Source organism: Oryzias latipes, chromosome 9, assembly GCF_053564925.1.
Source record: "Oryzias latipes strain Hd-rR chromosome 9, Olatipes_Hd-rR_3.1".
NCBI classification, from domain to species: domain Eukaryota; kingdom Metazoa; phylum Chordata; class Actinopteri; order Beloniformes; family Adrianichthyidae; genus Oryzias; species Oryzias latipes.
Genome location: NC_136245.1, coordinates 323,880 through 348,557, shown reverse-complemented (window position 1 = coordinate 348,557; position 24,678 = coordinate 323,880). Strand labels below are relative to the sequence as shown.

The window sequence follows — 24,678 nt, the reverse complement described above, 5'->3', positions numbered from 1 at the left end:
CCACCCGTCTGGATTTATTTTTCTTCTATGGATCTGGATGGATCATTGATGCTTGTCTCTCCCCATTATGTCATCTTTAGCTTTTGTGCAGCGTGTCGTTTATTCAATTTTTGTTCGAATATGATTTGTCAAAGATTTGGCCACCTGACATTTGCTGTGGCTTTGGTCCTATGGTCATCCGTTCATCTTGTGTTCTTGTTCTGGGTAGTTCAATCCTGGGCCCCGTGTTCCTGTTCTGGATTTTCGTGTTTTGCTTTTGATCTTTACCTCTCTATGCTTGGAGTGGTTTTGTTATGATGACTGTCGTGTCTTCAGGCTCCCTCCACTTGTTCTTCTGAGGCTGCGCTTTCTGGTTTTGGGGAAAAGGATCTAAGAAGAGTGGTTTGTGTTTTTGTCCGGCCGCCAGAATCCACAGCTCTGATGGTTTTTAAGGGGTCGTCCGGTTATGTTATATGGGGCGACAGTGGCTCAGGTGGTTGAGCCGGTCGTCCAATGACCGAAGGGTTGGCGGTTCGATCCCCGCTCCCACCAGCCAAAAATGTCATTGTGTCCTTGGGTAAGACACTTCACCCTCCTTGCCTCCAGTGTGGCTCCACTGGTGTGTGAATGTGCATGAATTGTCCCGGTGATGGTCAGAGGGGCCGTAGGCACGAAATGGCAGCCACGCCTCTGTCAGTCTGCCCCAGGGCAGCTGTGGCTACAACCGTAGCTTACCGTCACCAAGTATGAATGAGGAGTGAATGAATAATGGACACACTGTAAGCGCTTTGAGTGTCTTGAAAAAGCGCAGATAAATCCAATCCATTATTATTATTATTATTATGAGAGATTTCAGCCGTGGAGATTATGTTAAGGCTGTTTCAATAGCGAATGATAGTATTGTGTCATCGGTTGACTTGGTTGATGTTTAAATAACACCTTGAGCAATTTCTACCCTGACCGTAGGAAATATATCCCTTGCGCTCTCAAGTTTAGTTCAAGAGTTAAATCTTGTGTCCACAAGTCAGTCTTCTGTCTGCCTTGCTTAAGCAGATGACACTCTGCTAGATGCTTCCCCATTTAGAGGATGGTTATACTCCGCCTCTAAATGCTTAAGGTTCAGTCTAGCAAAAATACTATCAAAACCTATGATCCCTCATGGCTCTCAAGTTCTCTTTTGCAGTATCCAGACGCCCTTGGCTAATTAAAATTTCAGTAGTCTGTACTTTGTTGTCCACCAATTTGAGGACCAGTAATATCAAATCCAGCCGAGCTGTAATCCTTTGCTACGTGGGATGTTGACCTTCCTCATCTACAAATCTCCTTGGCTACTCTTCCCATCGCCTGCTCCTCGATGACCTCCTGAATGTGCGTCCCTCTGAAACTGTCAAAGGTTATTTTTCTTATCATTGGAGTATATAAAAATTGGTATTAAGATTTCGTGCAGGTTATATATTTCACTATCATTTCACTGTTGGAATTTGTGATTATGGTGGTTTCTATGGTGCGATAAATCCACAATGGGTCTTTACCTTAACTATCTACTAAATTTCACTTTCTCAGATTTGTTCTTTAAAAGCACTGTTATTTAATTTATCTCAAGCATTTTGAAACTGATCAATTTCTGGGTTATTTATATATTCTTGTCAAGACTAATACTGCTTTGTCTTTATCTATGCATCGCATCCTGAGCCTGCGAACCCCTACGCCCCGATCAGCTTCTCCATTTCCAGAAAATGATGTCACCCCTGCATTCCTTGATCTGGTGCTGCAACGATGTATGCTCGACGTACCTATTTCTGCACTGAAAGTGAAGGGGCGGTGGACCTCCTCTGCATTCCAATGACACTTCTGACTGAGTTAATCAATCAATGTCAACAGCAGAATGAATGTAAATTCTTCGATTATAAAGTTTAAAGGAAAATTATTGCCAGGTGGAAGCGTCAAAATTTAGGATGTTCTAAGTTGTATCATAGTATGCGCTGGAGCTCGAATTTGGTTCTTAGGCTCATTTGTTTGCAGTATGCCAATGAAGCATAGTAATTATGGGCGTTGAACTCGTTCTTAATATTTGGATGAAACCTCAATTAAATGGATGTTCTTTGAGTGCGTATAACTGGTATGCCAAATGGAGAAAATAATGGCCGTTAAGCTTGTTCGTTGTACTGTCGTTGGGAGCTTCGAAATAATGGATGTTACTTAAGCTCGCGTAAATATAGTTGCCAAAATGGAAGAAGTTTATGGCCATCAAGCTTGTTCTTAGTTTAATGGAAGTTTGAATAATGGATGTTACTTAAGCATGTCATAATACGCCATTGGAAGCATTGGATTGAATGTTAAGTTAGTGTCTCATTCGGGTTGTTCTTGGCGGTTTAAATTATAGTTCCGCACAGCGTTTTGCGGACGTGAGCTTTACGTTCTAAGATCAGGTATGAGTAATTCTTATGTTGGCTCCCCTTTTATTTATTTCCCTCTCTCTTTCAGATAGTATGTTCCTCTAGTGGTTTCCACGAACGGGAGCAACCCTACAGTCAATGGTGCCGGGTCACACATAGCAGATCCACTAGATAGCATGTTCCCTTCGTGGCGCTGTACTCGAACGGGGGCGGCCCAACGGTCAATGGTGCCGGGTCACACATAGCAGATCCACTAGATAGCATGTTCCCTTCGTGGCGCTGTACTCGAACGGGGGCGGCCCAACGGTCAATGGTGCCGGGTCACACATAGCAGATCCACTAGATAGCATGTTCCCTTCGTGGCGCTGTACTCGAACGGGAGCGGCCCAACGGTCAATGGTGCCGGGTCACACATAACAGTCATACTGGGAAATGAAATGAAATTGAAATGGAATGCTGCCGAAAACACACCTCATCTTATTACACACTGATTATACATTCACATTTTTCTTCTTCTGGATGACTTTGGTGTTGGGGGTTTTGTTACCCGAAAGTTTTATGGAAATTTCTCATGGAATTGAACGGAGCCTTATGCCAAACGAAAAAGATGTGAATGCCAACTTAAAGAATGTGGAAATTATGTATGTCAAATAAATATTTCTTACTGCAAGAGTTGTCTGACTGAAATGTGGTCAAAAACCCTCAAGAAGCAATAAAAAACACCGTTTTTCTGAAACATGCTTCACTTCTGTGCAGCGCATGAAGATGGTGACCCCCCCCCCTCTCTCACTCTAAGCAGACCTCTCTCTGTCCGCCACGAGGGGGAAGACGGGTCAGAAGAACCGGACAGCCGCTCTCAGATGGCCCCCCCACTCCCTGCTGCCTGCAGCCCCGGTGAGTGTCCACCTTTTTCTTTCAGTTTTGGTGAAAAACGTCTGCTTCGTCAGGATGAAGAACAGGCTGAGGCCGTAAAACCTGATCTGCTCCTGCTCCCCCCACTGCACTGCTGGCTACAAACAGCAATGCTCAGTCTCAGGCAGAGCCGTACCGTCCAGCTGTTACCATAGTTACCATAGTAATCTGATGTAAAAGCAAGAATTTTACCCCCCCAATGGTTCAATAATTACCCCCCCACCACCAAAGCCTTAGCTTCATTGAACTTTAAATTTAAAATCTACCTTACCTATGAACTCAGTTTAAATCATTTTTGATCATGTTTTTGTTGCATATTAAGATAAACATTAAAAGTGAACATTGTTATGTTTTTAGACAAGACGGTTTTATTTTTCCACAGTAAAAGTTTATTATTACTTTTATTTTATGTCAGAATCAGAATCAGAAATACTTTATTGATCCCACACGTGGAAAATTTGTTTGTCACCATAGCAACTGACAGCAGAGGGGGAAAAAAAGATTAGAATGATATAAAAAAACAAGAACAAAGAAAACATCAAACATCAAGGTAGTATAATTCAGAAGTAATAGTAGTCAGAAGTAATACTCCTGACGTATTTATACTCGCAGGGAAAAACGTCAAGAATCAGGAATATTTCTGTGAACAGTTTATTCTTTCACTTTTCAGAAGGTGAATGGGGGGGGGGGGGGGGTGCATGTGTGTGGGAGTGTGAATTAGGGAGAGTCTGTGTTCAGATGATTTGATTCTTCACTGGTCAAACTCCCCCATAAGGCAGTGGTTGTACCCTGGCAGTGTGTACGGCCCCCATGGAAACATAAACAACAACAAAGATTCACGTTTTCTTATGACACTTTCTGGAAAAAGTCCCAAAAAAGCAAAAGTTTAGGTATTTTTTTCATCCAGTTAAACATAGCAGTGGCTCACTTTTTACTACTAGAAGACACTTATGCATGGGTAGACTTTATTTGGAAGCTTGACTTCATATTTCAACACCTCACTGATTTATAGAAATATAATATAAAATGTTGCTCAAAGTTTAGAGTAGAATGTCAGAGATGATTAGAGACTGTAATGATGTTCAGTACCTCCTTTTACTGTCAGACAGGGACCATCACCAGTTCTGTCAAACAGTTGTTGGTTTAACGACTTGTTGTCGGATTTCTGAGGGACTTTTGATCAAATATTTCTGCTAGAAGATATCAGAAAGCCAAACACCTCCACATCCATTTTTCTCCTCCTTCAGCTCCGTGTTTGCCTTGATGGAAACTGTCTTCTAAATATTAGGAATATTCAAAGTTTTACACACAGAACTTTTATTCTAATTAGTTTGAGGAGGTCTGTTTTAAATATGGTTAAAGTAGCGATGGTATGACGGCAGTTTGATTCCAAAAGCAGCTAAATGTATGTAAACTGTAAAGCTCTTCAGTGAACAACTGGAGTTCCTTTGGATGTTTAAAGACATTTTAAAACCTTTTAATATTCTTTGACCTTTGAAACTTCAGAGTTTTAGAATTTTAAGTGTAAAGATGATGTACGTCATCTTTACAGGACCCATGTCCTCCAATGCTATGTACAATATAGCAGAGAAGTTGAAGTCACAAAATGATGAGAAGTATTTAAACTGTGGTTGGATGTTTGATTCCTTGGATGTATCCACTGCAGTCTTAAAGCTGCTGTTAGGTCTAATGACTTCAAAGACCATCAATGTTTAAATAGTGCAGATTGTATACATGGAAGCATTTTAAAGAAGAATGCATGTACATTGCAGTGGTTTTGCTCAAACACTTTAAAGTTTTGATTTTGCAAAACTGATGTGATCATTGTAAATATATACATATTTGTTGATTCTTGCGATGCGTTCAGCTGTTTTTTTCTCAACAAAAACTTAACAACAGGAAAGAACATTGATAAGAAAATATTACAGACTAAACCAGGGGTGGGCAAAATACGGCCCGCGGGCTGGATCCGGCCCGCCTCCATGTTTGGTCCGGCCCACTGAACAATATCAGAGACCCATGTTTTTTATTTTTATCACGATCAAGATGTGACATTTTCTTCCATTATTCTGCAGTCTGTGCTCCAACCTGAAAGCCTCTAAAATCTCTGTCAAACAGAACAGAAGACAGTCTTTCCTTTCTATGTCACACTGCTTTACGATATAAGAAAGATAAAAGAAGTTTAAAGAAACAGAGTTATTGTGGCCCTCATAAGAAAATGTTTGGGGACCTGCTCTAGCATCCAAGTGGTGTTGGAAGATGTGTTGTTTTTCATTCTTCCATCATTCAAACAGACATGAATGAAGCATTTCTCCAAGTTTTAAACGAGGTACATCAAGCCGTTGGTGCAATCGGCTCTAAAATGAGAACAAAAGTTTAACCTAAAAAATCTCAAATGTTCTGTTTTAAAATATAATTTTAAATCCGAATATTTTCATCCAGATTATATCTTATTTCTTTCTCACTCCACGCATCTTCTCCTGATCCGGCCCTTGTATCCAATTTTAGAGCCCTATGTGGCCACGAGTCAAAATATTTGCCCAACCCTGCACTAAACTGATCATTCGCCCCGATGTGATTGGGCATCTGTGGCTGAGCTAATGTGTCATTCCTTCTTGACTTTACTTCTGTCAAATATCTGCCTAATGAGAAACTTTACAGCAGAGAAGGAAACAAGCAAAAACAGTAGAACAGTTGCAAACAGAAAGGCTGCCACATCCATTGAGTAGTACTGGATCATGGTCATCTTGTAAGAATCTGTCTTCAAATGTGCCGCTCCTTTGTGCCTCATGACAAACTCAATCCAGAACACAGCCCGGTCCAGTGGTTTCATTGGCTGGTCTCTGTGCAGGCTAGACAGTTTCTTCATATTCTCCCTGTAGGATGGTGTGTAGAGAACCTCCTTCAAGCCCTCCAGGAACGTGTCTTTATTCAGTGTTCCAAAGTCCAAAACTTTGGCCACCCCTCTTGCTTGCATCCTGAAGAAGTTGTCATGCTGATCAAACATGAGAGGCAGGCCAACTAGAGGGACGCCATGGTAGATGGCCTCCTGGATTCCGTTGGTTCCTCCATGGGCTACAAACACCCTAGTCTTGGGATGACCCAATAGATCGTTTTGGGGCAACCAGTCCAAAACTAATGTGTTGTTGCCAAGGTTGTTTGGCCTCCTGCCCTTGTGCTTCCAGATCACCTTTTGAGAAAGTTCAGCAAAAGCAGCAGCAATGTCCTCAGTGATGTCATCAGGAAGCCTCTCCACCAAGGTCCCCAGTGTCATCACAATGACCCCATGCTCACCAGAACTCTCAACGAAATCTTCTAGCTCCTTAGGTAAAGGCTTGGAGGGTTTGCACTGAAATCCTGACATGTAAACAATGTTTGGCATTGTGGGACGTGGAAATTCTAAGGTGAAATCGTTTCTCATCAGCCAGATGTCTGCTGCCTGAAACAGCTCCATGTAATGGATGTCACTGCCAAAGTAGCGATGGACAAATGGCTTGTAGTTTGGTTCAGTAATATACCATATTTGGAGGCATGTAAAGATATAATAGAGGATGTTCTTGATGCGCTGTTTAAAGCTCATCTTATCAGTCAGCTCTGATCCTGGTATGGGGACATACGAAAGAGGGGAAGGGGTAATTGCTTGATGCCCCTCACCCTGAATTGTCCATCTGACGTTAAGCACAAGTGGAAGACCTAGACGATGAGCAAGAAGCACACCCCCACCAATTGCAGGGTCTGTGAGGACTAAATCGTATTTGGCTTCATGGAGGCTCTGCATCAGTTTGGGGTCCTCAAATATCTCCTCAACCATTTGGAGTACCAACTTATTCATCTCATTAAAATTATTCAGCATGTCTAACTCTAGGGATATCCGAGTCCAAATGGAAGCGCCTTGGCGTTGCATATTTAGGGTTCTTGTCACAAATGAGCCAAAGCCTTTACTGTCAAAACCAGCAGGAGAATTGAGAGTGATGGCTTTGTAGTGAGGAGAGTCAGGCTTGATGTACCAGCTGTCCGATGGCCGCAGGACAGTGACTTCATGACCTCTGGCATGAAGCTCCTCGATGATCACTTTCATGTTGACCCAGTGGCTTCCATCCACAGGGAACACCAAAACTTTGCCTCCATTCACCAGAAAGGATGAGTAGAAGAACACTGCAAGTGCCACCAGAGTCTGTCGGTACATCTCTGAAAGATATTCTGACAAGAGACATAAATGGTGAATTAACGTTTGATAATTACAGTCATGACAAAGAAAGTTCAAAAACACAACTATGCACTTATTCAGTATCTTGTCGCAGCAGCACCATCGGGTTAATGTTTTCTGTATGCTAGTAAAAGCCTCCTTCCAAGATGTGGCAAACTTTTGGCCAAGTTCATCTGTCACATTGGCCCTGGGACAATCATCCAACATCTAAACGGAGTAACAGGACTGCTGGAGATTAGCCAGCTAAGGACAAAAGTTGGAGACATCCTGGACTGATTGCCTGTTTCTTGCTGGGAAACTCAGAGATTTCAACCACACACTCACGTTCACACCTAAGGGACCATTTTGTGTAATCAATAAACCTATGAAGCTTTTTATAACAATGGGAGGAAGCTGGAAAAAACTCAGACGTGCATTGATGGTCATTTGGCCATGAAAAAAGGCTCTAATGACAGCATGACTGCACCAACATGCATCAAAGTTGGAGTTTTCCTTTTAAGGATTATAAAATCCTTCCTCCCCCCTTTGACTTTTATCCCCACTTATCACTTTTCTTCTTGCCATCTTCTTTAGCTGATGGTTCAGATTCCACTGGTTTTAATAATCCTCATTCCATCTCCAACCCACTTTTTCTTTCTAAAATTCTTTGAGAACAAAAACCTAGTTAGTCTTTCCAGTTTGATCTTTCTCATCAAAGATAACTCCTGACAATGTTCTTTTGCCACGGTTACCACTCAGGTTTAAATAATGTTTCATAACAATGTTTTAGAGAAAGAAGATGATACACATCACAACCACTTCTCATATCTGGTAATGGCTACTCCAAGCCTATGCATTGTAAGTTATGCTACTGTGGCAGGTGGAGTGCCACTTAGTGGATTGGTTACCTGTGTGCACCAACTGCTAACCTGCAGAGGGTTTATAAGGGTGGCTTCCCTCTGCCAGTGTGTTGTTTGTTTGGGATTGGACCGGCAACCTCAGGCTGTTTTTTTTGTAGCAGAGTATAGTCTCAAATGTTGCTCAGCGCAGTGATTAATTCACTGATTTCAGACTCTGATCAGCGAAGGTCTTGTGGTGTTTATGCGGCTCGAGTGACTCCTTTTGGTCATCCTCCTAATCTGCATGCCCAGGTGTTGCTGTTTTGTGCTGTTGTTGTCGGCACAGCTGTGTTCTTCTGTAGCACCACGGTTTCTGGTGCCGGCCTTTTGCAGACTCAAAGTTGTGTGGTTGTGCCACTGTGGTTCAGCTGATTGCCATCCATCCACACACTCATTGACGCGATGCAACCGGACCTAGGGAACCACCTGCCTCTCAGGGGCGGCCCCCCGTAGCATAGGCAGTAAAGGCAAACGCTAAGGGCACTGCGCATCCAGGGGCGCCACGAAGAGAGGAAGAAAAAAAAGGGCCATCTGTATCAATGCCTCCGTTGTTCATAAAAGTAGTTGGTCGTTATTTTGTCTTGATAAGAAGACACGTATAAGCGTGCATGAATTCATCCGTATAACAAAGCCTGCTAAGTTGTTGTTGCCTTTTGGTTGAGATTTACTCAGTTAAAATTCCAAAACATCCAAAACTTTCTGCTGCCCAGAGGAGGAAAAAAAAGAAAACAGGCAGATAAACTGCAAAAAAACAGAGGTACCTAAAGTAAAGAGGATTTCAATCAGTCAATGATATTATTTTGCTGTTGCAGAAAGATTGACAGCACCGTTAGCTTGTAGCGTAGCGTTAATAAATAGCCAGTGCAAACACGCTATAGGTTTGAACATCAGTTGAGGTTACTATAGGTTGATAATTTTCAGGATGATATTTACTTATATAACAACCCCTACCTTACCTTCCCCAGACAAACGTACACGTATTCGATCAGGTGTTAGGATTTAATTCCATTGATGAGGTTTTCTCTCATTTTTCCAGTTTGTAGCAGTCAATCAAAATGCTGTTCAGTTTTTCCTCAGATACAAGCCTAAAGCTGTAATAATTGATTGATTGTCTGCAGTGCATTTATCTTGTATCTTTTCATCAGTATTAAAGTCATTGTGTTATTATTCATGACATTCTCCAATGCTATATTTACTGCTGTTTACTGAGTCTTTGCATTCTTAGCCTTTCATTGTAATGACAATAAATAATTAATAAATAATAATAATTATAAATGAATGACTAATATAATTTGCATATCAGAAAAAGTACATTGAATATTATACAGTATAGTCTACATTGCGCACATGTTACAGGAAGAATGGATTAACACTAGAAATCTTTACTACGATCATTGAATTTCTCAGTGGACTTGCCATCAAAAGCGGAAACCATGTGGTCTCAAAACAATTGTCAAATGATGATGTTGTAAACAACTTTGCTGCAAAAAACCAGGAGAGTGACGCTGTAGCGCAGGGGGGGGCAATTATTTTAACTGGCGGGCCACATTGGGTTCTAAAATTGGATATAAGGGCCGGACCAGGAGCAGATGCGTGGAGTGAGAAAGAAATAACACGGAATGTAGATGAAAACATTTGGATGGAAAATTATATTCTAAAAGATGATATTCTAGAGTTTTTAGTTTAAAACTTTTGTTCCCATTTCAGATCAATTTTTTATTGTGAAGCCCTTTGGTACCTTCAAGGAGTTGTAAAGTGCTAAATGAATAAAGTTTCATTCATTTATGATTCTTTTAGCCCTTGTGCTATCTTACATGATCCCCCCCCCCCACCCTTCCATTGAGGTGTTCTCCCTACCATGACAAAGGTGGATAAAGGTGGAAAGATTTCATGTAATCCATGGACACCAGTGAAGATCACAAATCATTGAAGAAAAAAGGTTCAGAGCACTGTCTAGTGGGTCTAGATGACCCAACTCCCAATGGTAAGGGTTAATAAAATAAATAACACTATTTATGAAATAAAACAATGACCAAATAACACTCTCTATGATTTTCAAAGACAAAAATCTAGGAAAAATATACTGATACATTAAAAACCCCCACAATAAAACAAGAAATAGTGGCTCCTCTGCCGTCATAATCCTAATAAAGACTTCTCATCTCACAGTTTGCACTAAAACGGAGCAGCTGTGTCCTCCGCGTCTGTTTCTCATCCAGTAATCATGAAAAAAGCTCATTTCTATGTCTTCTGCTGCAGCTAATCATATTTCTGTGTTACTTTTTCACCAGAACAGAGTTCCTCGTTTATTGCAGGAGTTTAGTTCTAAAAATAACGTGATCGGTGAAATCCACAGAGTCTGATTCCAGACGTTTATGGCAGTAAAACTCCTCACTGCATAAATACACTTTTCTCACACAGACATGAACATTTTCACCTTTTCTCTGGTTTAAATTCTCAAACCTTCATAGAAATAAAGTCCAGAATTTTAGAATGAAAACAAAAATCTGATCACAGATTTCTGATCTGAAGAGCTCCGCGTTTCTGTACAGGAGACACAGAGCTTGATTGACAGGGTCTCCAGCCAATCAGGACGCAGAACAGAGTGCTGTTTAAAACAGGCAGCATAATCGCTCTAAAAGAATGATCTAAACCGGGACGAATGAACTGTGACATAGAAAGGAAGACTGTCTTCTGTTCTGTTTGACAGAGATGTTAGGAGGTTTCAGGTTGGAGCTCAGACTGCAGAAGAAAATGTCCCGTCTTGATCATGTGGCCAGACTAAAAAAATAAATAACATGGGTCTCTGATATTGTTCAGTGGGCCGGACCAAACATGGAGGCGGGCCGGATCCAGCCCGCGGGCCGCAGTTTACCCACCAATGGTGTAGCGGGTTTAGTCAGACTGAGGAGGTGGAGGTGTAGTTATGAAGTAATTCAAGTTAAGGCAGCAGCAAAACGCCACCTTGTCTTTGTACAGTCATCTTTTAAATAAAAATAATAGCGCTAGAGCCCCATGAGAATGGAATGGTTTCCGCAGAGCAAGTTAACCCCCCACCCTCACCCCCACTTACATAACCTCAGGACCCTGCAGTTCAACAAGCTGCACACCGTGTGCTTTCTTTCACTGCGCCTCTAATGTTACACTGCTTTGTGTTCAAGCTCCACCCAGTCCGGATTATTTCAGGATAAAAAAGGTCTAATTCAACCTCATTGAAAGATCAGCCAAAGTAAACCAGCGCTAAATGGAAACATAAAAACCATACTCAAACACCAAAGCTGAAAACATTACATCACATCAGTGAGATCTGACAAGGAAATGGGTAGGAAGCTTAAAAAAAGTGACTGAGATCGCTCAAATGGCCCTAAAAGAGACTTCAACTGGGAAAAGGCTGCCAGACAGGTGAGGAAGAAAGATTGTGAGCTTAGAGCCCCGATCAGCTGATCCATTTGTGTTTGTGCAGCCAAAGTTCACAAAGGTTTGCTTCAGGTTGTATAAGCAGGAACCATAGCTTCACTTGAGCATGTGGGTGGTGTCTAAGTACATGTGTACACTTTTATGTCTTCTAAAAGGGGTTTTTCAGAAAAAGAACATTTTATCATTTGTCAAAAAAGGAAGATTTTTCATTTGTTTTAAACTTCAGAGAAATAAAACCAACAGCTTTAGAGATCAGTGTACTACTGATTCATTTAGAACACGTAAAATGATGAACAAATAGATGAGATCAGGAAATGTTGGAGCACAAGAATCCTTCTCTGAGCAAACAAACCACTTCTATGCTAAACAGATCTTTGTTCCTCAGCAGAAAAGTGAGATGTTTACACAGAGAAATGAGTCAAATTCCATCCTGTAGCAGTAAAACTGTTTGAAAGGCTCCTATGCTTCAGTCAACCGCACCAGCACACAACTCACATCTGCACTCTTCTTCAAAGCTCCATGAACACTCACCGACAACGTCCCAGCAAACAGACCCGTCTCTGGCTCTGATCGAGAGTCCCGCTTGAGCTGCAGTTTCCTCTGGAAAAATTCTGAGGGGCGTGTAGCTTTGAGTGACAGAGGGTGGGTGTGGGCTAAAGCACAGATGCAGGATGGCCCACAGCAGCCCACAAAAAGTTGGCTCAGGTTGGATTTGTTCACGTGTTGAACTCTGAGCTGAACTGCAGATGCAGAACTGAGATAGTACTTCTGTGTGGTTGAAGGTCGTCTGGAGCAAAGGTACTAGAACTGAAGAACATGGAAGGGGCTCTGCCCCTCAGAAGTTCCCTCATCAGGTTTGCAGATTTGTGTATCAACTTTACAAGGATTTCAGCTCGGTCAGCTCTCTGAACAGTTGAGGACAGTGGTGGGGGACCGTCAAGGAGAGCTTCTGTTTGAGCTGCTTTCAACTACAGTCAGACATCGGAGTTCAACCAACCATTTAGGTTATCATTATTGTGCAGAGCTGTTTGCACCCTTATTGCCATTCTCTGTCCCGTGCGAGCGTTGTGGTGTATGTGTGGGTAGCTTTAGCCTTATCAATGTGAAATGTCCTAATGTGCAACATTTTATTAGGGCAAATAAAAAGGTTGGAAAATGGCAAAGTTCATGAACAGAAACCTCTGGGAGGTGCTGCTGTGTGAGGCAGCTCTGAATAGCTTCACATACAGGTACCTAAGGTCCAGGTGAAGTGAGGACATTGGTTAATGTCATTTATACCATGGTCCGTTTGAATACTCGATTCTGATTGGCTGCTGGGTGTGCATTAAAACCTGATAACCACACGGTGAAAAAAGAAGTTCCGGTCACCTAGCTTAAATGTTTTGTCTCACTGCGCTGGCTTCTTTAAAACAACCTATTGCTTCATCATCTGGACAAAAACAAGCGGTAAGAGGAGAACTTTCTCTCTGAACTGATGCTTTATTCAACCAATCGGGACGATCAGCATATATATATCGCTGAATCTTGACTGCAGCGGTGGCGCGACGTGGACTATTTGTTACGCGCATCGCGCCGCATCACGTAACAAATAGTCCGCTTTTTGTCAGAAAAGCGATCCAAATCTGAAAAAAAAAAACAAGAATTAAGGACTAAGAACTGGTTAATATGTATTGCTTTTGTAAGTGACCATGGTATAAGCGGGTTAATGGCCAACAAAGTGTGCGTTATTACTATTTAACGCACTTCGTTAGGCTTCCTTGCGTTAAAAAGTAATAGCGCACACTTTGTCTGCCATTAACCCTTACGTATTCCACAATTTAGTTTGGAATAGTCCACCCCAAAGAAGTCACATACTAGGATTAAAGGTTAAACTACTAATGAATTCACATTAACTAGAACTAGAAATGAACATCCGAAAAAACTGAGTTACAATTAAAAGAGATTTCATTGTACTTGTGTAGACGGTGTAATCTGAAGGAGACCAGTGACTGCAAAGTAGTGGTAGGTGAAAGAGAAAATATGATGGTGGTGTGTAGGATGACTCTGGTGATGAAGAAGATGAAGAAAGAAAGGGCAAAGGCAGAGAAGAGGACAAACTGGTGGAAGCTGAAAAAGGAAGAATGTTGCAGGACTTTTAAGAAGCAGCTAGAACAGGCTGTGGGTGGTCAGGAGGTACTGGATGACTACAGCTAACGTGATCAGGGAGACAGACAGGAGTGTACTTGGTGTGTCATCAGGAAAGAAAGTTCATAAGGAGACTTGGTGGTGGAATGAGGAGCTGCAGGAGTTTAGACAGAGTAAGTAAAAGGCTGGCTAAGAAAAAGGGAGACACTGAAAGGACTGAGGAGAGTAGTCAGGAGTACAGGGAGATGCAGCATGGAACAAATTAAGGGGAGCATGGAAGAGGATGAAGAGTGGAAAGGCACTTGGTCCTGTGGAGGTCTGGAAGTGTCTGGGAGAGATGGCAGTGGAGTTTCTAACTGGGTTGTTCAACAGCATCTTAGGTGGTGAGAAGATTCCTGAGGAACGGAGGACAAGTGTGATGGTGTCCATCAACAAGAACAAGGAGATGTGCAGATTTGTGGTAACAGCAGAGGAATAAAGCTGATGAGCCAAACAATGAAGAGATGGGAAAGAGTAGCTGAAGCTAGGCTAAGAGCAGAAGTGAACATTTGTGAGCAGCAGGATGGTTTCATGCCAAGAAAGAGAACTACAGATGGAATCTTTGCTTTGAGGATGTTGATAGAGAAGCACAGAGAAGGTCAGAGAGAGACACACTGTCTCTGGAGATCTGGAGAAAGTTTATGACAGGATGTCCAGAAAGGAACTGTGCTTTTGGATGAGGAAGTCTGGAGTGACAGGAAGTATGTTAGAGCAGTGCAGGACATGTGTGAGGGCTATTTAGGGTGTAACCCGCCGTTGCCCAACAGTCGCTGGCATCCCTGTGACCCTGAGGGGGATCAGAATGATGTTGATATTCAGACATTTCTGAGACGCTCAAAGCTGCTGAACAGTATTTTCCTGATTCAGATGAAGAAAATTAGATGGTAAATGGCGTATACTTATATAGCGCCTTTCTTCCTACAAGGACAAAGCGCTTTACAGTCACAGACCCTTTCACACATTCACTCACACATTCACACACTGGTGGCGGCTCCACTGCCCAACACAGGCGCCTGCCTACCACCAGAGGCAAGGTGGGGTTCAGTGTCTTGCCCAAGGACACTTTGACTCATGGGCGTGCAAGGCGGGAATCGAACCTGCAACCTAACGATCATGGGACGACCATCCTACCGCTGGCCCACAGCCGCCCCTGATGTCACCTTCACTTCCCAGATGGGGTGGGGCATGGGGCTGTGAATTAAAATGTTGCCCTTCTTTCTGCCCTTTCCCACCCACAGCACCACCATGCTTTGTGGAGAGGCTGCAAGCAGAGGACTTTCTAGAGACAGAGCCTTGTCGGACCTGGGGGAGCAGGGTTTTACCTCTGGTAGAGACAGTCTCCAGTTTCAAACCCAGCAAGTATCAGTCACAGCTGATGCTCAAGCACAACAAACCCCTGGAGGTGGGGGTCCTGCGAAGGGTGAAGGAACTCCTGGCCAGCACAGACCCTCATACTGCCGCCAAGATCATCACCAAGGCAGACTGTGAGGTGCCAACACCACCCTCTTGTTTTCAGGGCTTAGTTTCGGGTGAACTGGTTAACAGCAGGTCTATGTTAAACCTGCAGGTCAAAAGTTTGTCATGACCTTTAACTCCAACTTCAAATGTTTCTTGCCTAGAACTAATTTCCAAACAGATCAATCTGAATCACTCTCTGAATCATGTAATGTATGTATATTAAAAAACCACCCCTCTCACCCTCCGCGGGTGGTTTCTCCTCCAAGCTGGGGTCCTCTACCAGAGGCCTGGGAGCTTGAGGGTCCTGCAGTATCTTAGCTGTTCCTGTTCTTTTCTGGACTGAGAGGTCTGAGGTCTTTCCAGGTATCTGTTGTAGCCACTCCTCCAGCTTGGGGGTTACTGCCCCCAGTGCTCCAATTACCACAGGCACCACTGTCACCTTCACTTTCCAGGCTTTCTCCAGTTCTTCTCTGAGTCCCTGGTATTTCTCCAGTTTCTCATGTTCCTTCTTCCTGATGTTCCCATCGCTTGGCACTGCCACATCCATCACAACGGCTTTCCTCTGTTCTTTATCTATCACTACAATGACTGGTTGGTTCCCCATCACCATCCTATCAGTCTGGATCTGGATCAGGATCTTTGCCCTCTCATTCTCTACCACCTTCAGAGGTGTTTCCCATTTTGACCTTGGGGTTTCCAGTTCATATTCTGCACACATGTTCCTGTATATTATTCCAGCCACTTAATTGTGGCGCTCCATGTATGCTTTCCCTGCCAGCATCTTACACCCTGCAGTTATGTGCTGGATTGTTTCAGGCGCCTTTTTGCACAGCCTACACCTTGAGTCTTGTCTGGTGTAGTAGATCTACATCGTGGGTCTTGTCTGGTGTGGTAGATCTACACCTTGGGTCTTGTCTGCTGTGGTAGATCTACATCGTGGGTCTTGTCTGGTGTGGTAGATCTACACCTTGGGTCTTGTCTGGTGTGGTAGATCTACACCTTGGGTCTTGTCTGCTGTGGTAGATCTACACCTTGGGTCTTGTCTGGTGTGGTAGAGCTAAACCTTGGGTCTTGTCTGCTGTGGTAGATCTACACCTTGGGTCTTGTCTGGTGTGGTAGATCTACACCTTGGGTCTTGTCTGCTGTGGTAAATCTACACCTTGAGTCTTGTCTGGTGTGGTACATCTAAACCTTGATTCTTGTCTGCTGTGGTAGATCTACACCTTGGGTCTTGTCTGGTGTGGTAGATCTACACCTTGTGTCTTGTCTGGTGTGGTAGATCTACACCTTGTGTCTTGTCTGGTGTGGTAGATCTACACCTTGTGTCTTGTCTGGTGTGGTAGATCTACACCTTGAGTCTTGTCTGGTGTGGTAGATCTACACCTTGGGTCTTGTCTAGTGTGGTCGATCTACACCTTGGGTCTTGTCTAGTGTGGTAGATCTACACCTTGGGTCTTGTCTGGTGTGGTAGTTCTACACCTTGGGTCTTGTCTGGTGTGGTAGATCTACACCTTGGGTCTTGTCTGGTGTGGTAGATCTACACCTTGGGTCTTGTCTGGTGTGGTAGATCTACACCTTGGGTCTTGTCTGGTGTGGTAGCTCTACACCTTGGGTCTTGTCTGGTGTGGTAGATCTACACCTTGGGTCTTGTCTGGTGTGGTAGATCTACACCTTGGGTCTTGTCTGGTGTGGTAGATCTACACCTTGGGTCTTGTCTGGTGTGGTAGTTCTACACCTTGGGTCTTGTCTGGTGTGGTAGTTCTACACCTTGGGTCTTGTCTGGTGTGGTAGATCTACACCTTGGGTCTTGTCAGATGTGGTAGATCTACACCTTGGGTCTTGTCTACTGTGGTAGATCTACACCTTGTGTCTTGTCTGGTGTGGTAGATCTACACCTTGGGTCTTGTCTGGTGTGGTAGATCTACACCTTGGGTCTTGTCTGGTGTGGTAGATCTACACCTTGGGTCTTGTCTGGTGTGGTAGCTCTACACCTTGGGTCTTGTCTGGTGTGGTAGATCTACACCTTGGGTCTTGTCTGGTGTGGTAGCTCTACACCTTGGGTCTTGTCTGGTGTGGTAGATCTACACCTTGGGTCTTGTCTAGTGTGGTAGATCTACACCTTGGGTCTTGTCTGGTGTGGTAGATCTACACCTTGGGTCTTGTCTGGTGTGGTAGATCTACACCTTGGGTCTTGTCTGGTGTGGTGGTCTACACCTTGGGTCTTGTCTGGTGTGGTAGTTCTACACCTTGGGTCTTGTCTGGTGTGGTAGATCTACACCTTGGGTCTTGTCTGGTGTGGTAGATCTACACCTTGGGTCTTGTCTGGTGTGGTAGATCTACACCTTGGGTCTTGTCTGGTGTGGTAGTTCTACACCTTGGGTCTTGTCTGGTGTGGTAGTTCTACACCTTGGGTCTTGTCTGGTGTGGTAGATCTACACCTTGGGTCTTGTCTGGTGTGGTAGTTCTACACCTTGGGTCTTGTCTGGTGTGGTAGTTCTACACCTTGGGTCTTGTCTGGTGTGGTAGTTCTACACCTTGGGTCTTGTCTGGTGTGGTAGTTTTACACCTTGGGTCTTGTCTGATGTGGTAGATCTACACCTTGGGTCTTGTCTGATGTGGTAGATCTACACCTTGGGTCTTGTCTGGTGTGGTAGATCTGAACCTCTATGGCTCTGGTGCTCAGGGCTTGTTCCTGAGCTGTCAGGATGAGTTCTTCGGTGCTGTCCTGTAGGCCAGCCATTTCTAGCCATTGGTAGGACTTCTTGATATCAGCCACTTCAGTTATGGTCTGGTGGAACATCACATGCAGGGGCCTGGGATGTACCACCAGATGTACCACCAGAAACCTCACTGATCTAGAGGAGATCTGTGTGGAGGAGTGGGCCAATGTACCTGCTTTGTTCATACTTGCAGAAAAACTACAGGAAACGTTTGAACTGTGGAAACAAAGGCTACTGAACCAAATATTAACACTGAGTTTCTCAGGGGTGTATATATCTATAACTCAACCAACCAAATGTTTCATTTCAGGTGGCTAGGATTTTGGGTATGACACCAGAGCTGCAAAGGATGATGGGAGTAAGCTGTGGAATGGAGCTACTGACATTACCACACGGCCAGCAGCTGAGACAAGACCTGCTAGAGAGGTATGTCACACAAGGTTGACTTTAAACTGGATCCGCTATCCTTTTACCATTGATAGTAGAACAAATCCCCCAGTCAGAACATGTTGATCTTTTTCCAGTGAAGCCTTTGGTTAGGCCTTCAATTCTAATTCTGCATCAGTGTAACTCAGCAGTGGAAACGTGCACATGAACAGCACTTATAAAATCCAAATGAATGTTGTCTGATCGCAAAGAAAATGTAAACAATGCTGAAATGAACCCAACGGTTTCCTGGTGTTGAGACAAAGTCACAAACAAAAAACATGGAGAGAGATAACATTGTCTGAGTTTATACCGTGTTTTATTTTACTGGTTAGATCAACACAAACCATTTGAGATATTGACCCCCTGTTTCTGCACATTTTCATATGGGGGGAGGCAAGGGTGTGTTATTTTGCAGACTGGCAGCACTAGACCATTTGTGTGACAAAAAAGTGGTGAATTTGAGGAAATGCAGAGTTTTTCATCTGATTTAAACTCCTAACTGCTGAACATTTCAAATGTTTACCTTTTCCTAAACTCTAAATGATGCTTTTTAATTCAGATGAGATGTTTTATTGATCAGAATCCGATATCTTGATGGGCATGTTCCTGCAGGCTTCAGACCATGGCCATTACGCTGGCTGTGCACGTGCTGGGCTGCACAGGCACGCATGAAGAGCGCGCTCTTCTGCTTCAGAAGATCATCCAGATTGCTGCAGAGCTGAAGAGCACGACAGGAAACATGTTTGGCTTTTCAGCCGTCATGACAGCCTTGGAGCTGCCTCAGGTGAAGATCACACTCTGCTGCTTTTCTTTGCTGTTGACCGCTCTGCAGACCAAACTGGGATCAACATTCTCATTCACACGTTCATGGTCAGCAGACAAAGTTCAAAGGTTATATGCCTCTGTTAGGATAAAAAGACATTTTCCTCTCAGAAATCAAACATTTTTGCTTTTTATCTAAGGTTGCTGCAGAGCAAATTCATCGTTATGGTGTTTCTACTTCTTTTCTGTCTCTGTTTTGTTACTAAGTGACTAAATAACCTTTTATGACCTTTTATGCACGCCTGCCGCACGTTGACCTGCAGCGCCACCCTCTGTTCATTCCAGCTAGTGTCACTTGGTGAAGTACAGACCCTTCCCAAAAAACTAGAATCATAGAAAAGTATATTTATTTCCACACTTCCTTTCACTCAAATAAACCTTCATAGAATATAGATTCAGGGCTTGCTTTATTGATTTCAACTTTTTGTTTATTAAAATAAAAATAATCATGTTTTCAGCAAACAAAACCCACAAAAAAAGATTTCAGAAAATGAGAAAACTGTGGAGGAATCAGTCTGTACTCTCAGTTTTTTCAAAAAGATAAAGACAGAGGTGATGATCACATCAAAATATTTTCTGATTGATCTGTCCATCAATAATCTGGATGGGGTCGTCTCTTTTCCCGCCACATTTGTCCTTCCATCAGACGTTCTGTTTGTCTGCTCGGACACGGCGCTCTGGGAACAGCCAGCCACCTTAGCGAGGAACTTTGGCGTTCTACCCATTTGATGGAGGGGTCAGTGATGGAGGTCTGGATAGATGTCTGAAGTTTTCCCCATTTTGAACCCAACTGAACCAATTTAATGACATCAGGGGAACCTGTGTTTAGTAGATGATTAGCTGGTGAAACTCCATTTAAAATAAGTCCTGCAGAATTTAGGCAGATTTCTCCTGAGGGTTCTAACTTTTTGAAATCCTGTTTTTGTGTGTTTGCTGAGCTGGAACCCCAATTTATGTAAAAAAGAAACCAAAACACAAATTAATACTTATAAATTAAACAGTGGGCCCTGAATCTATGTTCTATGGAAATGAGTACAGCTTTTCCAGTATGTTCTAATCTTCTGGAAAGGGTCTGCAGCGTAGCCCTTGTTCTATCCTAGGCACTTTAACATTGGGGATTGGGTCATCTAGACCCACTAGACAGTGCTCAGAACCTTTTTTCTTCAATGATTTGTGATCTTCACTGGTGTCCATGGATTACATGAAATCTTTCCACCTTTATCCACCTTTGTCATGGTAGGGAGAACACCTCAATGGAAGGGGGGGGTCATCTGGACCCCATAGGATAGCACAAGGGTTGAGATGGTAAAGCATATTCTTCCACTGATAGGACACACTCCCTCTGTCTTACCCTGTCTGTGCAGTGTGAGATACAGTTATTGTGGTCAGTCATTTGATTTCCATTCAGCCTTTCAAAGACTGAAGACTCTGAGTTTCCACGCTTTAGCAGGATGTTTTAACACCCAGGAACTGCTGAACTTGAATCTTAGAGTATGTTCTAGAAAGCGTTGTTATTGTTGGGGTTCAGTCGGGTCCATTTGTGGTGGTTTCATAGGTTGCAGCGCTCCACTTTCTTGCAGATGTCTCGTCTGGAGCAAACTTGGGCGGTGTTACGACAGCGACACACAGAGGGCGCCATCCTTTACGAGAAAACTCTACTGCCCTTTTTTAAAAGCCTGAACGAAGGAAGAGGTATCTGTGCTGCTAAATATTTCAGTTGCCGTACAGCTGTGAGTCAACATACTTAACACTGTGGTCATGTGTCTGTCAATCAGAAAGCTGCCCGCTGGCCAACACCACTTTTCCTCACATCCTCCCCTTTCTTACACTGATGGAGAGAAGTGACGTGGGGAGTGAAGGAAAAGAGCCCTGGGACATGGCAGAGGGTGGGGTGGATATGGTCATGAATCACCTCGGAGCGGCAAGAACCTTCGCTCAGCTGGGACCCATCTACAGATCCAACGCTCAAACTAAACTGCAAGGTAAGAGATCGAGGAGGTGAAAGGGAGAGGAGAGGGGGAAGGAGGAGGAGGGGAAGGAGGTCAAGTAGGGAGAGGAGGTGAAGAAGGAAAGGGTTGGAAAGCAGAAGCGGGGGAGAAAATAGGAGAGGTTGAGGAAGAAGAAGCATGAAAAGCACGTTTCATGACGTCTCTTGAGGTGGTCGTACGAGCTTGAAGAGAACGGCAGCGACTCCTGTGCTCTCCTTAGGAGCAGCCCCCTCCTTTCTATGGTCCTCTATGAGCTAAAAACCCGTCTGAGACAACCTCCTTCTGGTGAGGTGACATCTGCACTCGGGTCAGAGGGAAGACTGGCGTTTGTTCCAAAGCAGAGCCTGCAGACAGACTGATAAGGACACCAAGCCCTGGTTTAGAGAAGGGGATTGAAGGACGTCTGCTGCTAGTATTGTCTCCACACCTTCCTCCAGAATGGAGATGCTGCTGAGTCCGTGTTCAGCATGTGGATGAGTGATGCTCTCATCCCTACACTGATGAAAATCATACCATCTCGTCGTTCTGCAGGTTTCCAGGCGCAGCCAGAGATCCAGGAGATCTTTCTGACTGACTTCCAGATGAGGCTGCTGTGGGGGAGCAGGGGATCTGAGGAGAATCAGGCACTGCGATACTCCAAGTTCAACCAGGTCCTAACTGTGCTTTCCAACAAGCTACAGCGGTACTAGCCCCACAGTCAGAGAATAAGGCACAGGTCACCACCACTACTTGGTTAATGGTTAATCCACTCATGTTCCTTTGTTTGTAAGGCCTGTGATATGACAGCTGAGGCTTCAGAGAAATTCAGAGGATGTCTGTCACAGGAATTGGGGATCGCCATCCCTTCTGCATTTTCTGCCTTAACCTCCTAAACCCCATGTTGTGCCACAGAGACAGTAGCTGAAGCTGAACAGATTTTGAGTCCATGTCAGCTAGTAAGACAGAATTAACCCTAACCACACACCATTGCAGTTTAACTGCAATACTAAGATCCAGTTTTATGTAATTTCTTTTAAGTAAAGGATTTCCTTGTTTCTGAGCAAAGATTTTTGAAAACCTTTAACCCTTTTCCTTCAGATCTGAAAAACTTGACAGTACCTTCTTTAACGATATGGACCTTAATAAAAACATTTGTTCTACCTTTTGTTTTGCACTTTTTACAAAGACTTAAAGGATTTGAATGGATGGATGGATGGATGCCTGGATGGATGCATGAATGGATGCATGAATGCTTGGATGCCTGGATGGATCCATGGATGGATGGATACTTAGATGCTTGGATGCTTGGTTGCATGGATGGATAAATGGATGGATGGATTCATAGATGCATGGATGGATGGAGGATTGGATGCATGGATGGATGCATGAATGCCTGGATGGATCCATGGATGGATGGATACTTAGATGCATGGATGGATGGATGCATGGATGGATGCATGGTTGGATGGATGGACGCATGGATGGATGGATGCTTAGATGCATGGATGGATGCATGAATGGATGGATGGATGCATGGATGGATGGATGGATGTTTGGATGGATGGATGGATGGATGCATGGATGGAACCGTGGATGAATGCATGCATGGATGGATGATGGATGCATGGTTGGATGGATGGACGCATGGATGGATGGATACTTAGATGCATGGATGGATGGATGGATGCATGGATGGATCCATGGATGGATGGATGGATGTTTGGATGGATGGATGGATGGATGGATGGATGCATGGATGGATCCATGGATTGATGGATGGATGGATGGATGCGTGGATAGCTGCTTGGATGGATGGATGGATGGATCCATGGATGAATGCATGCATGGATGGATGGATGGATGGATGGATCCATGGATGCATGGATGGATGGATGCATAGATGGATCCAAAGATGGATGTATGGATGCATGGATGGATGGATGGAGTCATGGATGTATGGATTCTTGGTTGGATGGATGCATGGATAGATTCATGGATGCTCGGATGCATGGAAGGATCCACGGATGCATGGATGGATAGATGCTAGGATGCATGGATGGATGGATGGATCCATGGATGGATGGATGCATGGATCCATGGATGCATGGATAGATGCTTGGATGGATGGATGGATCCATGTATGCATGGATAGATGCTTGGATGGATGGATGGATCCATGTATGCATGGATGCAGCCATTGATGGATGGATGGATGCATGAATGCTTGGATGCATGGATGGATCCTTGGATGGATGGATGCATGGATGGATGAATGGATGGATGGATGGATAGATTCATGGATGCTCGGATGCATGGAAGGATCCACGGATGCATGGATGGATAGATGCTTGGATGCATGGATAGATGCATGGATGGATGCTTGGATGGATCCATGGATGCATGGATAGATGCTTGGATGGATCCATGGATGCATGGATAGATGCTTGGATGGACGGATGGATCCATGGATGCATGGATGGATGGATGGATGCTTGGATGGATCCATGGATGCATGGATAGATGCTTGGATGGATGGATGGATCCATGGATGGATGGATAGATGCTTGGATGGATGGATGCAGCCATTGATGGATGGATGGATGCATGAATGCTTGGATGCATGGATGGATCCTTGGATGGATGGATGGATGGATCCATGGATGCTAGGATGCATGGATGGATGCATGGATAGATGCTTGGATGGATGGATCCATGGATGCATGGATGCATGGATGGATGGATGGATGCATGGATAGATGCTTGGATGGATGGATGGATCCATGGATGGATGGATGCATGGATGGATGGAAGTATGGATGGATGCATGGATAGATGCTTGGATGGATGGATCCATGGATAGATGCTTGAGTGGATGGATGCAACCATTGATGGATGGAAGGATGCATGAATGCTTGGATGCATGGATGGATCCTTGGATGGATGGATGCATGGATGGATGGATGGATGGATGGATAGATTCATGGATGCTCGGATGCATGGATGGATCCACGGATGGATGGATGCATGGATGGATGGATGCATTGATACTTGGATGGATGGATGGATCCATGGATTGATGGATGGATGGATGCATGGATGGATCCATGAATGCATGTATGGATGGATGGTTGGATGGATGAATGGATGCATAGATGGATGCTTGGATGGATAAATGGATGCATGGATGGATGGATGGATCTATGGTTGCTTGGATGCATAGATGGATGGATGCATGGATGGATGGATGGATTCATAGATGGATGGATGGATCTATGGATGCTTGGATGCAAAGATGGATGGATGCATGGATGGATGGATGGATTCATAGAT

General features: G+C 43.9%; 1 protein-coding gene and 1 pseudogene across 5 annotated transcripts in view; one reads left to right on the top strand and one right to left on the bottom strand.

Annotated features, from left to right (window-relative positions):
- LOC101165133 (SH2 domain-containing protein 3C) overlaps positions 1–22,510 on the top strand; it is a 47,509-nt gene extending 24,999 nt beyond the window's left edge. The window contains exons 5-11 of one of the 3 annotated variants that reach the window (XM_023958911.2): positions 3,172–3,269; positions 15,191–15,441; positions 18,441–18,556; positions 19,172–19,343; positions 20,962–21,073; positions 21,157–21,363; positions 21,901–22,510. In XM_023958911.2, coding sequence (XP_023814679.1) covers positions 3,172–3,269; positions 15,191–15,441; positions 18,441–18,556; positions 19,172–19,343; positions 20,962–21,073; positions 21,157–21,363; positions 21,901–22,058 — 1,114 coding nt within the window. In that variant the 3' untranslated portion in view covers positions 22,059–22,510. Of the gene's footprint in view, positions 1–3,131; positions 3,270–15,190; positions 15,442–18,440; positions 18,557–19,171; positions 19,344–20,961; positions 21,074–21,156; positions 21,364–21,900 lie in introns of all 3 variants that reach the window. The other 2 variants (XM_023958912.2, XM_023958913.2) reach the window with 2 other exon arrangements.
- Positions 3,654–12,478, bottom strand: LOC101164386 (UDP-glucuronosyltransferase 2B31 pseudogene; annotated as a pseudogene). Of its 2 annotated transcripts, none has more exons than XR_908411.4 (2): positions 12,321–12,478; positions 3,654–7,487 (listed from the first exon to the last, which is right to left on the bottom strand). The product of XR_908411.4 is annotated as a UDP-glucuronosyltransferase 2B31 pseudogene, transcript variant X1 (transcript). The 2 variants fall into 2 exon arrangements; XR_002289734.3 differs by having other exon boundaries at positions 12,285–12,383.
- Positions 22,511–24,678: the final 2,168 nt, after the last annotated feature.